At 38.2% G+C, this 15,231-nt stretch overlaps 1 protein-coding gene across 1 annotated transcript; it reads right to left on the bottom strand.

Annotated features, from left to right (window-relative positions):
* Positions 1 to 3,522: 3,522 nt before the first annotated feature.
* On the bottom strand, positions 3,523 to 4,044 carry LOC149831535 (ethylene-responsive transcription factor 9-like). Its single transcript, XM_090013036.1, has one exon. The coding sequence runs from the start codon at positions 4,042 to 4,044 to the stop codon at positions 3,523 to 3,525; it is 522 nt and encodes a 173-aa protein (XP_089869162.1).
* Between the last annotated feature and the right edge of the window lie 11,187 nt (positions 4,045 to 15,231).

Here is a 15,231-nt window from a genome sequence, read left to right as displayed (position 1 = left end):
AAGTTAAATTAATTAGTAATATGACAAACAACCAACTGTCAGATAGTCAACCCATAGATGGTCATAAAAAGATCATGTATTCCTCCCCAAAATATATATATTAAGAGGATTTATGGCCTTACCTAAAACTCATGTGGTTAGTGAAGGTTGGCCACCTCTACTTACCATGTGAGGAGATTATCATGGATAGTGGAGGTTGGTCATCCTACTAACCATATGATGAAATCTTTTTATTGCATAAGATACAAGAAAAATGTGACATTGCAATACATAGAAAAGTGAGAGTTTAATTATAATTTGCATATGTATGTAGATATGTAGCATGATCGCTTGTTTGAATGCATGAATGAATATTTTGTTTTTCATGTTTTAGATTCCTTATGCATGGTAATAATATTTATGACTATTTTGATATAAATATATTGATCCAAAATGATCATGTGATAATTAACTTGATGAGTGTTTTAGCATGTTATATGTGATGATGATGCACATGGATTATGTCAGTATAGTCTATTGTAAATTCATAAAAAGTGAAAGCATAAATTATGTTTGACAAATCAAATTTTTTTTATTCATGGGATGTTAAAAATTCATAGTACTCCACTAGTGTGCATGAGAATTTTATGTAAGGTTATTAGGACATGATGATGTCTTAAAACATAGTGATGGAAAAGTAATATAAACCTCATGACTATCTAGAAAGTGAGACTCTCATTATGATATATCTACATATTAAGAGTTCTGATTGAGATTTTTGACATGATAAGAAACCTATATAGTTATGTGAAATAAGTGTATAAAATGATTATGATGAAAAATCAACTTAATTTGTGAATATCTTCATGGTAGAGATGTATCATGACAAAAAAGTCTAACTATATATGTAAAACCATGTAATGTCATTGCTAAACTCATATTATATACGAGAAAGAATCATGATTCATATGATGATGAAAAAATCATGTATATGTGAAAATAATTTATAGCATGTGAGGCAAACATCACCCTCAAATATTTATATAACCCTTGAAATTGTGCAAGGTCACTTGATGCATATGATATACCATGCATCAATTGTGATACAAGATGTTGTTTGTCCCTATAGCCAAGTGAGAGATGTTAGATCCAAAGAATGAATCCAAGTATTAAATCCAAATTATAGATCTAGGTTATGGAACCAATATGTCATTGGGTCTAACCAAAGAATCGAAGGAATCACTCACTGGACCTTTCCACTTTGTGTGCAGTTAAAGTAAAGGTGATTATTAGATAGTGGTGTATGATGATAGAGTTGGTTAGTTGGGCAAATGCCAACACCAAGAGGAGAAAATAGATATAGCCCAAGGTCTCTAAAGCATGGGTAAAGAGGAATGACAACAACTCTCCTGAAGCATGCCTTCTATCCATCAAATCTCTCTCTCTCCTTATTCTCTTTCTACTGGTTCTACAATTTGGTCTTCCCATGTCTATCTCGGCCATAAGTTATACAACTATACTATTGGGTTTTGAACCTACAACATCCCAACACAAGGTCGCGTACACTAACTGCTCCTACCAAACAAGTAGAGCCCCCATTGGTAATATCGAATACAAAATAATCTTTAGAACTATACTGCCCAATTCCTGTTTCAGATTTATTTTATTTTTTTTATATTTAAAACCCAAAGAAATCGGCACCTAGCACGAAGACCTAATCGCGCTGAAGACCTGGTTGCACTGGCAGCCTGCCATAACTATGGCCATCGTGCCGGTACCATAAAACTCTGAGGCTGGGAGCCCTGCCTCTGGGCCTATGCTAGGCATTGGGTTGCGCAGAGGGGCGACACCCATGGGAATCAAACTTTGACTGACCATATAGTAGCCAGAGCCCTACCCCACAATGCCAACCCCCCTTGGGGCAACGACATTGGACTTGAACCAGTGTTTCTGAGTTTAGCATCTCATGATCCTGCCTAAAAAAACTGAAATCACCATAATACCCTTGGACATGTTGGTCCTTTTGTGGTGACCCGAATTCGTTCGTCCTGTTCAAGGCCCTGACAAGCAAGGACATTCATTAATGAAAGGGCAATTTCATCATTTTAAGGAGAACACGAAAGTCTTTTTGTGAATCACACTAGCGTAGAAAAGCACAACCTGTACGACCATAGAATTACCAACAGAGAGCATATCATACGTATTACGTACTCATGGATGCAACTCCATCATGTATAAGCTTATCATAATGCATGACATGACATGAATGATGGCATGCATGTATGCATGGACAGATATACTAAAAAAAACAAAAGGACAAACGGGATGAAAGGGAGGAGGGGGGGGGCGGCGAGGCAGCGCAGACGACCCACGTGACGCTGCGGGCCCCTACCGAAAGCGACGCCCCTCCACCGCACGTGCGAGGCTGCCTGTTCTACACGTACAAAGCATAGCGGTGGCAACCAGGGAAGCGGCGGGTGATCCAACGGACGACGTCCCTCGTTGCGCTCCGATTGTACGGCTGGGGAGCATGTGCCTTCGCTGCCACGGCTGAAGATTTCGCGTCCTTGTATGGCGCGGTGGTCGGCCGTTCACACGGTTTTGTTCTTTTCTCTCTTTTTCCGTTCTCGCGCGGAGGGCGTTTGACCGACGATTGTGGACGTAAAGATCCCTCTGTCCCTTATCGGATCTGGTTGTGAACTTTGGGTCGAGGACGGTTCGGATCTAGCAGGCAAAAGAAAATCCAGGGTCTAAGGGCTGCTACATAGTATGTTTATCTAGGAACTTGATTTGGAGTAGTTAGATGGAGAATGTTCTTTTAAATCATGGACATTCGCTCCAATATTGAGGTCCGGATCCACTCGACATATTGAGCAGGCTCGAGCCGGAGCCGATTTAAACACGTGACCATATATTAGTCCAAGACAAAGACATACCGGGACGGGACCGCCCGCACCGAGATTTGTGGAGACACGGCCTAGTACGCAGTGGAACGGGTTAAGATGACCGCAAAACGTTTGACGTGGCCTGGCCCCCCGCGTAACGACAAACGCAAGTCGGAAGGATAGTGCCGTCACTGCCTTCCCCGGTTAGGGTTGGGCTCTTTGTTGATGATTTCATGGAACCCCTGCGAACCTCTCTCTCTCTCTCTCAATTCCGTTGGCTCACAAATAGCGAGATTAATGTTGCCCTTGACAGATCCGCATCCTTCATACCAACCAAAGTTTCTTCCCTTTGACCGAGCACACGGCCATCGTAAGCACGATATCGCAAAAACATAAAGAGAGAGAGACGACCATTAAGTTTTTTTCTTAACCCTTGAGAGAAAACTAGATCGCGTCCTTCCTTCTCCAACACCAACACCACCATCATTGTCATATCACTAAACGATCTAATCCACCAACACACACAGACAACGGGGGGAGAGAGTTGATAGAGGGTGATATTCGGACCTGTAGTCCGGCGATAAACACGCCGTTAAAAATTATATTTACACCGTCGAACAAGAAAAAGAAAAACATAAATATCAAACAAGAAGGAAACTCAGACGAGGGGAGGCGGGAGGTTAAGGTCGAAGAGGAACCGCCGCTTCCCCTCGGCCTCGCCGTCGTCGCTCCTCCCCACCTCGAATCGGAGCTCGGGCGCCGCAACCGCCACCGTCACCGCGGCGGCAAGCGGCCTTTCTTCGTAGAAACCCCGCAACTGCTGCAACTGCTCCCCACCACCCCCGCCGGCGGCGGGCTCCGGCGAGCCGCCGCCGTCGCGGGCGGGGGTGAAGTTAGTCTTGGCCTTGGTCCCGCGGAGGTTGCGGGCGGCGTTGTCGTAGGCGCGTGCGGCCTCTTCCGCGGTGTCGAAGGTGCCGAGCCACCTGCGCGTCTTCTTCCACGGGTCCCTGATCTCCGCTGCGAACCTCCCCCACGGCCGCTTCCGCACGCCGCGGAAATGCGTCTCCTTCGCCGGCACCGTCCGCGGAGACGGTGGTGACGGGATCTCCTTCTCCGGCGCCGGCGCCGGGGGCCGCCAGCCCCCCGTCTCCTTCACCATGTGGAGCGCCTCCACAGCCATGGCCAAAGAAAAGAAATTCGTCAAAACAACCTCTAACCCCAGAAACTACACCCTCTCTACTGGTTGTAGAGAGAGAGAGAGAGAGAGAGAGAGAAAAGGACGTTGGGATAGAGCGAGGAAACAACCCTTTCTAGAGGAACGTGAGAGAGAGAGAGACGGAGGCACGAAGGAGCGGGCGGCCAACGATGTATTTATAGCGAAAATCCGCCGTTTACGCGACACGGCAAATTTACTTTTTTCACCGCCAACCCTTATCTTATCTCTCTCTTCTTTCACCGCCAACCCCTCTCTCTCTCTTCTTATATATACCATGTGGCATGCAAATCCAAGTATGTATGCGGACACAGTTCATGCTGATGCGTTGATGTTTGTGACATGGATGTTGGTTCTTTCCCTCTCTCTTACATTATAGAAGAGAGAGAGAGAGGAATGCAAGCGTGACTACGCTTTGTATGTATGTTGGCGCATGAATGTTACGTCAGTGTTGGTTTTGTATATCTCTTGTTAATCAGTGCCATCTTTTAGGTCATTTACAAAACTGCCATCTTGGTAACTCTTGACTTTTGCAAGTGTGGACATTGTTTGGGGCTGTTTGGACTTTGACTTGGCTAGTGGTGAGGTTATGACTGGTTGGGAAGGTTTGAGTCGTTTCGGGTGCCGGATACATGGACACCCGCTCGGATTCGTCGTTGGGTCTTGGTCAGATTGCTTGTAGGGATGTAAACGGCTCGGAATCAGATCAGATGCATGACCAATACCATGTTCAATTAATGGGATGCTGGCTAAATAGATTCGGATTCAAATGGTGACTAGCTCATACTAAGTCTGCTTTTTTACATGTGAACGAATTCACAAATCCATCAAATTCAATATTTATTGGATTCAGTAGCAAAAAAATCAAAATCATATCCTCATCCGATTATAATCTGCTATTGTTTTCGCTTACCATCTCAGCTTCATTGTAAGCTCGAGCTTAGCTCAAAAAGTATGGCAGGCTGAGCCAACGCGGCTAGGTCTCCGGGTTGAAGCAGTTCTTTTAGTTAAAAAAAAAAAAAAGTGTTGGTAAATTCTTTGCCAAATTACGGAATTTATTAAGGATCCCCAAAATATAATGTTGTTGAGCATGTATTGTGGACCAAGGTTGTTAAATGCGATGAGGCGAAGCGAGGCATTGAGCCTGCGCTTCGCCTCTGAGGCGTACGCCTCAGGTACTAAGGCGTACGCCTCTGAGGCGTACGCCTCAGGTACTAAGGCGTACGCCTCTTACAACGTGAGACTCTCAAGCAAGGTTGTAAATGCGATGAGGCGAAGCGAGGCGTTGAGCCTGCGCTTCGCCTCTGAGGCGTACGCCTCTCACAACACTGTTGTGGACACCGTCGACATGGGTGGCTGGTTTGTCCTTTTGAGTAAAGCCCCAAAGCCAAAAGCCAAGGTTGTCCACTTTCACCCACATATATCTGTTCCCCCTTTATTCTAATAGGCAAAAATAGGTGACGTGAAAGTCTCATGGGACTAAAAAGGAGAAAGATGCAAAAGGATGCAGCTTTATCTCTCATTGCACCAAAGATATAATAAAAAAAACACAATCGGATTGATTTAACATTTTCCCACGATCATTTTTATGATAGGTTGAGCTCATCATCTTTTTCAGAATGACACTCATTGACTAAGATGGGCTTTCAGGAGAGATGAGTTCAGGTGATAATGAAAAGACATGCTTCTTGAACTCATCTCTCATGTTTAGATTAAGGGCTGGCTGCTAAATCTCTCATGTTTAGATTTTCGGAGTCTATGCCCAAGATCACGATAGGTTAGATCCGATACTGAAATAAATATATACACAAACACAATAAAAAATCAACAAAGAAACAAACAACCATAAGGCCAAAAGAATTAAGTAATTCATCGATGTGCTTACTGCCACACAAAGAGAGTACCTGTAGTTTTGTTGGACCTCTCAATGGTGGTTTGTGGGTCTTATGTTGGAACCCATTTTCAAGTCACACACAGCATTCTCCACCTTGGTTTATACATGCCTCATTCAGCTCTCAAACAACACCTCATTTCCTTAAGTTCAGGTCAACCATGAAATCTTCAATTTTCACAGCCTTATTTTTTTCATCTGCAAAAGTCATATTTTTTATGAACGAATCCACAAGAGCAAAACGCTATCACATCATCATCATATGCACATTGCCGATGAGCTTGAGTAACCTCTCTTCGAAATTGAATCATCTTCTACAATGAGTTATCTGGTGACTGAACCTGAAAATATCTTGATGAAAAACTATCACCTCTTCTTTTTCTTGATTTCATGATCTACCTGCAACAAAGTTTTCACTTGTTTTATTACTCTCAACCTTCATATCCCTTGCCTTCACCATGAAGCTCTTGATGACATCGACATCACAATAAGTCATGTTTCTTTTAAACAACCCAAGCAAGTCTTTTTTTTTTTATTACTACCCTAAAAGAAAAAGATATTGCAATTGCCCCCAACTATAACCTTCACAACCATTCAGTATAGATTTTCAAACCTCTTTCCTTTTATCAACACTCATGCATGTCTCGTAACAACCAAGGTTTCACCCTTTGTAACCCTTCGAATCCAATGTATGAAAAGAAATTAATTTCTTTTTCAATTTTAGTATATATTTAACATCAACAAGAGTATGAATCACTCCATCAAGCATTTTTAGTTTAATTATGCAAACTCCTATTACCTTATAATAGGCACCATTCTCCATAAAAAACATTTTGTCATCACATGTGTAGGAATCAAACATATTCATGCTATAACATATATGAAAAGAACAACCAGAATCTAAAATCTATGAATCATAAAATGAAGTTATACCTGAGAAAAATACCAGACTTTCTCCATTTCCTCGGAACTGCTCACTACACCACTTGCTTGATAAATATCTTTGGTCTTCATTTTCCTCATATCTTCTTCATGCTTTTTGCATTATATCTTCTTATGACATAATTTCTTGTAGTAGTAGTACATCATTATGATTTCAATCTTGATCGTGCTTCTTGAATCGTCATCGATCGTGATCCAATATTTTTGCCACAAAGCCCTCATCTTATCGGTTATTGGTGCTAGTCTTCTTAAGCATCTCATTGCAGAGTAATGCTACAGTTACATCATTAAATTTGTTATTCTGTTTTTTATATAAAATAGTAGTTAAATACGCATACTCCGAAGACAATGATTTCAAGATGATTAAAGATTTATCATCCTCACTCACGATCTTATTAAAGGCATTCAGATGCTCTAAGACACTACTACCTTCCTTCATCTTCAAGTTATAAAGTTGTAACGCCCTAAAATTTTAACAAAAAAATACATACAAAATTTTTTATGTGAGGTCTTATCTATGCTATTGCCTTAACCAAATTGAGCTCTAAGGAGTCAACTTGCACAAGCACTAATGTTTAATAGCTCCTTAAAACTGAATTCAAGAAAAGACATTCAGCTGATAAAACCCTTTATTTAAAATTACGTAGAATTTAGAATTCACAATGAAAACAATATTTTGAAAATGGTTAAACATTATGGGTAAGATAAAGGTATTTAAAACAATTTTAACAACCTATAAACTAAACTAATTCATTCATTTCATAATTCAATAGTTCATTTCAAATGTTCAAAGAAATAAATAGTAAATCAGAGTAAATATCCATGGGGTCTAAATAAAATAAATGGTTTTCATGGCATCCCCGCAAAATTCTGCAACCGCTCCTCAACTCATTCATTCAACATCTATATATTTATAAAATAGTGTGTCAGACTCCAATCGAGTCTCAGTAGGACACACATTAACATTGCATGTATACATAGTACGAAGCATACATAAGCATGTATAAACAATAAAAATATATATTATCAGGCATTTAACTAAATCACTACAATGATTAAATTCAAGAAACACAATTATTAGAACATGTCATCATTACATCTCATGTCATTACAGGAATGCTTTTAACACAGACATATAAACAAAAAAATTTGCATAAATGTAAAGTGTTCCTAATTAACTAATTAATTGTTTATCTTGCATCTCACGTCATTACAAGCATGATTGTAGTGTTGGTCAGTCGAGATCACTCAAACATTTATTATGCTATGTATTTTACTATACCTGAATGACTAACTAGACGACAACCCAAAAAGAAATGGTCAATTATCGAGAGAAAAACTCCAAAGGTGTACAACAATTGGATTGATCAAGGAAATGACTCTACAGGTTAAGGAAACTACCACCTAGGCCACACGGTAGTCTCAGCCTCCTAACTTCTTTAATTGGGGACCAAGTGTGACCTTTCACCCACAAAATTGGTATACAGACAACACCTCATGAGTTTTCAACAACCCCTTGCTCACATTTGAGTAGTCCAGAGTACTTGCATGTTGTACACGCTTTACAGCACAAGAATATCATTTGACCAAATCCATAAAGTCGTGCATACAAGGTATCTCAGTGGTTCCTTAAACCACACATCATCAATCAACAAGTACATGCATGTCTCTACATGCCTTATTGCACAAGCACATAAGCTTATGCAACACATAAATTTATGCTCTCAAGGTACTAATTGATACCTTTAACCGTAAGCCCACTCATGAGTATTCAATCATGCATCATGGAATTCAAGTATCATATCATGTCAACAATAATTAATCATCATAATGCATGCTCATAAATCGTATCATAACATATGTTACATATCATACTCATTCAAACATGTAAACAAAGCACTCATTCATTTAACTATGCAATTACAATTCAGCATATGCATAATCATCACTGTTACAACTGTAATTTTTTTAAATTAAAAAAAATAGATTTTTTATAGTTAATGTCAACATGGAATTTAAATTACATGATAAATTACCATTTGAGTAGAGCTTGAGAATTTATTGGATACAAAGTTAAAATAGACTTGAATTTCACTTAGAATTTAAAGATAGTTTAATTAATAGATTTGGAATGAATCTCAAGCTAGGAAATTATTTTGAATTAAGTTTAGATTTTTAATCAGATTTAATGTGGATCTAATTTTGGAGTTGAATTTTTAATTTGGTAGAATTAAGAATTAATATAAGTTTGAGTATAAAATACACATGAAATTGAATAGTGGTTGAATTTGAAATTTGAATCAAATTTAGAATTTTTGGTAATTAATAAATAATAAAGAATGGTTTTTTATATTTAATTCAGGTAAAATATAGAATCTTAATTAAAACTAAATTGAGATTTAATTTGTGTATTAAAAGAGTGAAAATTTAATCAAGAGATGAAATCAGATTTAAATTCAAAGTTAAATTGGACTTTAAAATACATATAGAATTTAGTTTTAAATTTGAGTGAAATTTAATGTGAAATCGGACTTTTAAATTGGATTTGGATTTTTTAATTGGACATGAATTTGATTTGAATTTCTTATGAGTTTAGATCCCAATTGAATTTGGAATCCAAAATAAAAACCCTTTTAAAATTAATTCTAATTAAATCCATAGAACAAAAATTTAAATTAAAACACAATTAATGGAAAAGTAGGAGTCCATGGGTTGGATGTAACCCCTATGTGGGCCAGGCTAATGAGTATTCTACATTTTTTAAAGTGTTGTTAAGATCTAAAACTTTAGTATTAGGAAACTTCTCTTAAACCCAAGCCAAGAAATTTAAAAGTTTCTATTTAAAATATAGGAAAATTTTGCCTTTTATCTTAAACTTAGATATTTTTGCTAAAAACTTTTGGAAAGGGATCTCCCCAGGGTGGGATGTGGACCCTCTTTGTTATTGTTGAAACCTCTTTAAAAGGCCAGCCATAAAAAGTAAGAATAGGTATATATATATATATATAGGTATTTTATAAGTTATAAAATTAATAAGTAGGTAGATGTATAGGTGTTTTAAATAAGAAACCAAAACAAAAAACAAAAGGGTTTTGGAAGGTTTTGGTTGAAAAACAAAATAGCAAAGAAAAGTTTTGGGAATTCTTTTTATATATATGCAGAGAAAGGGTTCACTCCCCCCTCTCTTCTCCTTTATTATTTCTTATTCCCCTATTCTTCTATTCTCTATCTTTTCTCTTTTTCGCCCTCTCTTCCTCCATATGGTTTTTCTTTGGAGGATCGGTTCGAAGGAGGTATAGCCGTGGTTCAAAAGACACTACAAGAAACCTGTGGATTAGCGATGACCTAAATTCATCGCTAATCTGTTGCTAAATTGTTTAGCGATGAATTAGCGTCGGATTAGCGACAAAAAACTTTCATCGCAAATTTTTCGACACTAAGTAGTGCCAGAACTTGTCCGGCGCTAATTTATGATGGATTAGCGACGGATATGATCCATTGCGAGTCTTTCGCTATTTTAAATTAGCGATGGATAATATTCGTCGCTAATCTGTCGTTAAATTAAAAAAAAAAAATTGCTCGCTGCCGGCGCGTTCTCCGGCAAGGAGCAATTTTTTTTTCACAGAACCGACGTGTTTCGGCAGGCTACGACTCCGCACGGATCCGGGGGGAGCTCCTCTTCAAGTTCCTGGTCTGCCACGAGAACCAGCCGAAGAGCTTCACGGCAGGGGCGCATTCCGGGGGGAGATCCTCTTCAAGTTCCACAGGTCTGCCATGAGAACCAGCCGAAGAGCTTCACAGCGGGGGCACTCAGCTTCAGTTGTGACTCCGCGCAGATCTTCGCGAGCTGCAGGGGGAGGAGCAACGAGTACGGCATCTTCGCGACTTCGGCAGGCTCTTCACGACTCCGCACGGATCTTTGCGACTTCGACAGGCTCCAGTGGCTCCTCAACAGCAGCCTCCTCTTTGTCGCCACTCTCTTCGACTTTGGCATGATCCAGTGGCTCCTTAACAGCAACCTCCTCTTTGTCGCCCCCTTGACGTCTCGGCTCCGGCGAAGCCACGGTGGCTCCATCTGTGACTTCTCCATAGGTGGGGATCGACTCTTTGTGCACGTCGTTAGCGGGGCTTCTGGCGTCCTGATGGTTTAAATCGAACGGGAGGGAAAAACAAATAGAGGAAAAATTTCGCGCATCAGGTGGGACGAAAAATTAACGACGAAATTAGCGAGGGAATATTTCCATCCCTAATCCGTCGCTAATTAGTGACGGATTAGGGACGGAAAAAATCTCTCGCTAATTAGCATTTTTTGTAACATTTTTGGAGATGAAAAAATGTTGTCGCTAATCCCTCGCTAATTAGCGACGGAGATATTTCCATCGCTAATTTTGCAAATATTGCAAACGTTAGCGACAAATAGTTTTCGCTTGCTAATCCGTAGCAAATTGGCGACGGAAAAAATCCGTCGCCAATTTCCGTCGCTAAGTAGCATTTTTCTTGTAGTGAGAAGTACTGCTATGGTTCGGAGGTACTAATCGGTTCAAGCCAACGACCATCTAGTTTCAGTGTTTGCATCCAATGGTTTCGATGAATCAAGGTAAGGGTTCTAACTCAATACATGTAGACTAGAACCCGTATGCACGAGTATACATCAAATTTAATTCCATCCTTGGAACTTGTATATCAATTCTAGTATAACTAGGGCTGATATCGGTTCAGATCTGACGAGCACTGAAATTGGTTTGAGAAAAACCTTGATTTCGGTGTAATAATGTGTTTTCCCATGCATGGTTTGGGCAAACCCGATATCAGGTCTAAGTGGGTTCAACCATGATGCAAACCGGATTATTTTTTCATAGCAATTCGAATTCTAGAAAAAAAAAAAAAAGAGTTTAGCTTTTGTATGTTTAATAGGGTGTGAATGTGTTGTTACAGACGTGTGCGAAGTCGCTTCACGACGCTGGTCAAAATCCTCAAGACTTCGATCAGTCTCTATTAGTGCTGTGACTGATCGATCTCAGCTGGTTTTTCAAAAGAAAATAAACATTATTCTAGTAATTTTTTTTAGTGTGAGATAAGTTTACAAAAAAAAGAGCCTTGATGTAATGAAAGTAATGTCCTATGAGAGGACCATGTTTTTTGTATGTGGTTCTCTGAAGGGATCGAGTCAGTGTTGTTGTTTTTGTAAATTTATTGATTAATCAAGTAAATGGGAAGAATATCCTATTAAGGGATTTTGTGGAAACTCTTTGTACGCTTGAAAATGGCTTGCTTTTTCCTCAAATGCCATTACAAGATGCCAAAAGATATGTCGATCAATAGGATAGTGGTTTGAGGTTGAATTTAAATGATTTTGTATCAAGCCATTTTAGTCTCTACCCTTGCAACCTTTAAAAAAAAAAAAAGGAACAAAAACAATAACTGTAAATAGAAAAAAAACACTTTTTTGTTTATAAAAATTGTGTTGTTTTTATTTAGTTTCTGTTTATGTTTATGAAAGGAAAATATTAATAGGTTGATCCTCACATTGTCTGTATTTCTTTAAGCTTAAAAAGGAAAAATGTTATGCCTAGTGAGCTCGGCTTCCTCAAGCGGAAGGCCTAAACAACTCGCGAATCTGACCCACTTATGGGTCAATTTCGAAAGTACGTGGGAACTGGTCAAACAAGCTCTAAAGCAGGCTGGGCCTGTTTTGGTTCGATAAAAAAATGTGGTGTTTAGGAACTGATCCATTGAGGATCAGACCTATGTGGGTTTCAAACTTGTACCGAGTCGGTCCTTCATGGGACTAGGTCGGTTTGGTTCTAAAAAAATTAGTATAACAGACTGACCCCAACAGGGATTGGTTTGTCCGATTTCAAGAAAAAAAAAAAAAAAGGTTTCTCACTTGATAGGAAATGTGTTTCCTATAAGTTTTCCAATCAATTTTATATGAAATGTTTGGTTACATGTTTTGAAAACACAGAAAATGGGTTTCTATATACAAATGGAGTTTATGGTATCCCTAGTTTGGTGTCATTTGAACGATCCATAAAGGTATTAAAAATCAAATCTCTAAGTTAGCATTTCAATGTTTATTTTTGTTTGCCTATTTTCATATGGCAACTTGCTTCCTTTGCTTTATTATGTTTTTCCTCCAAGTGGAGAGCATACCGAGTCATATTAAAGCTAAACTCTAAAGATATATTAAAAATTGACTAAGTCAACATTAATAACTATTTTCTTGCTTCTCTTGTCTTTTCCATTCCGATTCGATTCACCTATTCTTTTACGAGCCAATCTGAAAAAACAAGAACCTGAGTCGTGGAGCCATTGGCATGAATAGATTCGTCGATGAATCAATCATGTGTGAGAAGCTTGAGGTACCTCGGATCAGATCTAAACTGAAGTTGAAATGGGTCTGATCAGTTTTTAAAGAATTTGTTTTAGAAAAAAAATGTGGCCATACATGTTCATAGGACAGATCCAGTTATGGATCAGACGTAGAAACCAAATTTGAATGGGAAGTCGAAAGTATGATAGATCAAACATTATCATAGAGAATTAGAGTGTTGTTTACGCCCAAAAATCTGATGATTCATTCTAGTTCTTCTTTTTGGTCATGACCATTTGAGTAGCCATTTGGTGGCAATGCACTTTCCAAAAATTATAAGATTATATTGTGTATAAACTTGGTCAAAGCCAGATTGCAATAAGTAAAAATCTGAGATTTTTACAATAGATACATGAATATGTTAGCTAAGCATATTTGTAAACCTTGCATCAATTAGAGTCTAAAGTATGGTAAAATAAATAATTTACCTAAACTAGTTTTTTGTTCGTTGAACTGACCTGTCCACTTTAGTCACTTTGAAGAAACATCAACCAAAAAATTTAAAATTTTTTGTAAATTTATTGTAGCTATATGGATATGTCTAGCAAAATCTCTCACAAATATCTGGTCCAAACTTCATTTTTGCTATGCATTAAAATTCATGGTTCGCAGTCTATTCTGGTTTTTAGACAGACTGTGCTCCAAAAATTCCAGGTTTCAAAGCCATCTTCCGTGATTTTTAACTTATAAACCTTAAGAAATTTGTGCATCAAATTTTTATTGGAAGTTTATCAATTTAATCTAACACATATAAAATTTTCAGGTATAACCATGAAACAAATTAATAGAAATGAAATTCACAAGACAATGCAGTTGCATACAAAATTTCTATCAGGACAAAAATTTTGTTTCGACTTTTGAAAGTTGTTACTTACGAACAAAGAACATGATTTAGGGTATTTCAGAGAAATCATTTTTGGTAAAACCCTTTTCGAAGTCTAATATGTCTCTAAAACCATAGGATATCAGTCCAAGCACATAGTTAGGACTGATATCACATCAAATACATTTCTGAAGTTTTATTTTCAGCATGTATATACACCCTTGATGCTATACATATGCACAAGCCAATGAGATCTTACTTGAAAATCGTGTAGAATAGGAAAATGATGGATATCGGGTTGCTTCACTACCATCGTGTTCTCCTTCCTCAATCAGTACCTTCAATGGCTGCCACAACTACAAAGGTCCCTCTCCTAGGGGCGTGAATAGGGAGGAAGATAAAAAACACAAAAATATCTAAGTGGAGAAGATGAATAATTGAGAGAGAAGAGAGAGAGCATATGAGAGAGAGAAGAGAGGGGGTGTGTGAGAGGGTCTTTATATAAGCCCTCTCCTCCCCTTATTCCAATTAGGAGAGGTCTCTCTCTCTCTATCCCCCAAAATTGTGTGGATAAAGAAAGAATCCCTCTTGCTTTAGGTCTCTTCATAAATTTTTTCAATTAAAATTTTCAAGTCAATGGGACTCCTACTGTTTTAAGCGTCCACATTGATTTTATTTTTATTAATTATAAGAGAGGTGGGGACATCCCACCCTCTTAAACTTCTATTTAAATAATTTAATTGCATTGCCACATAGGCAATTAGGTCTAATTGGGGCCCGCCTAGGGTCCAATCTAATTGGATTGGATCCAATTAATACCAATTAAATCCAATTGAAACTCTTAAATTAAGAGTCCAAATCTATAAAATTTATTTAAACCCCACTGGGTCCAAACACTAGGGTTTAGATTCATCATTAGCATATTCAAAATATATTATTAAAATTATCCGAAATCCAAATACAAATTAATTAAAAAATTTACATATTTAAGATAAAAATGCCTCTTTATTCATTTAATATCAAGGAAAAATCTCAAGTATTACACTTGTTGCTTTCAATAAAGTTTGTTTGTCAAGGACTTTGTCATATATAGGCTTTCTAGATTTTTCAATAATTCTTTCATAG

Source organism: Nuphar pumila, chromosome 7, assembly GCF_984573655.1.
Source record: "Nuphar pumila chromosome 7, dmNupPumi1.hap1.1, whole genome shotgun sequence".
Lineage (NCBI taxonomy): Eukaryota > Viridiplantae > Streptophyta > Magnoliopsida > Nymphaeales > Nymphaeaceae > Nuphar > Nuphar pumila.
Note: the sequence above shows the minus strand (reverse complement) of the source record. Positions and strands in the feature narration are given on the sequence as shown.

Excerpts from the sequence above, each read along its gene's own strand:
- LOC149831535 (XM_090013036.1), bottom strand. The coding sequence starts at position 4,044 with ATGGCTGTGGAGGCGCTCCACATGGTGAAGGAGACGGGGGGCTGGCGG.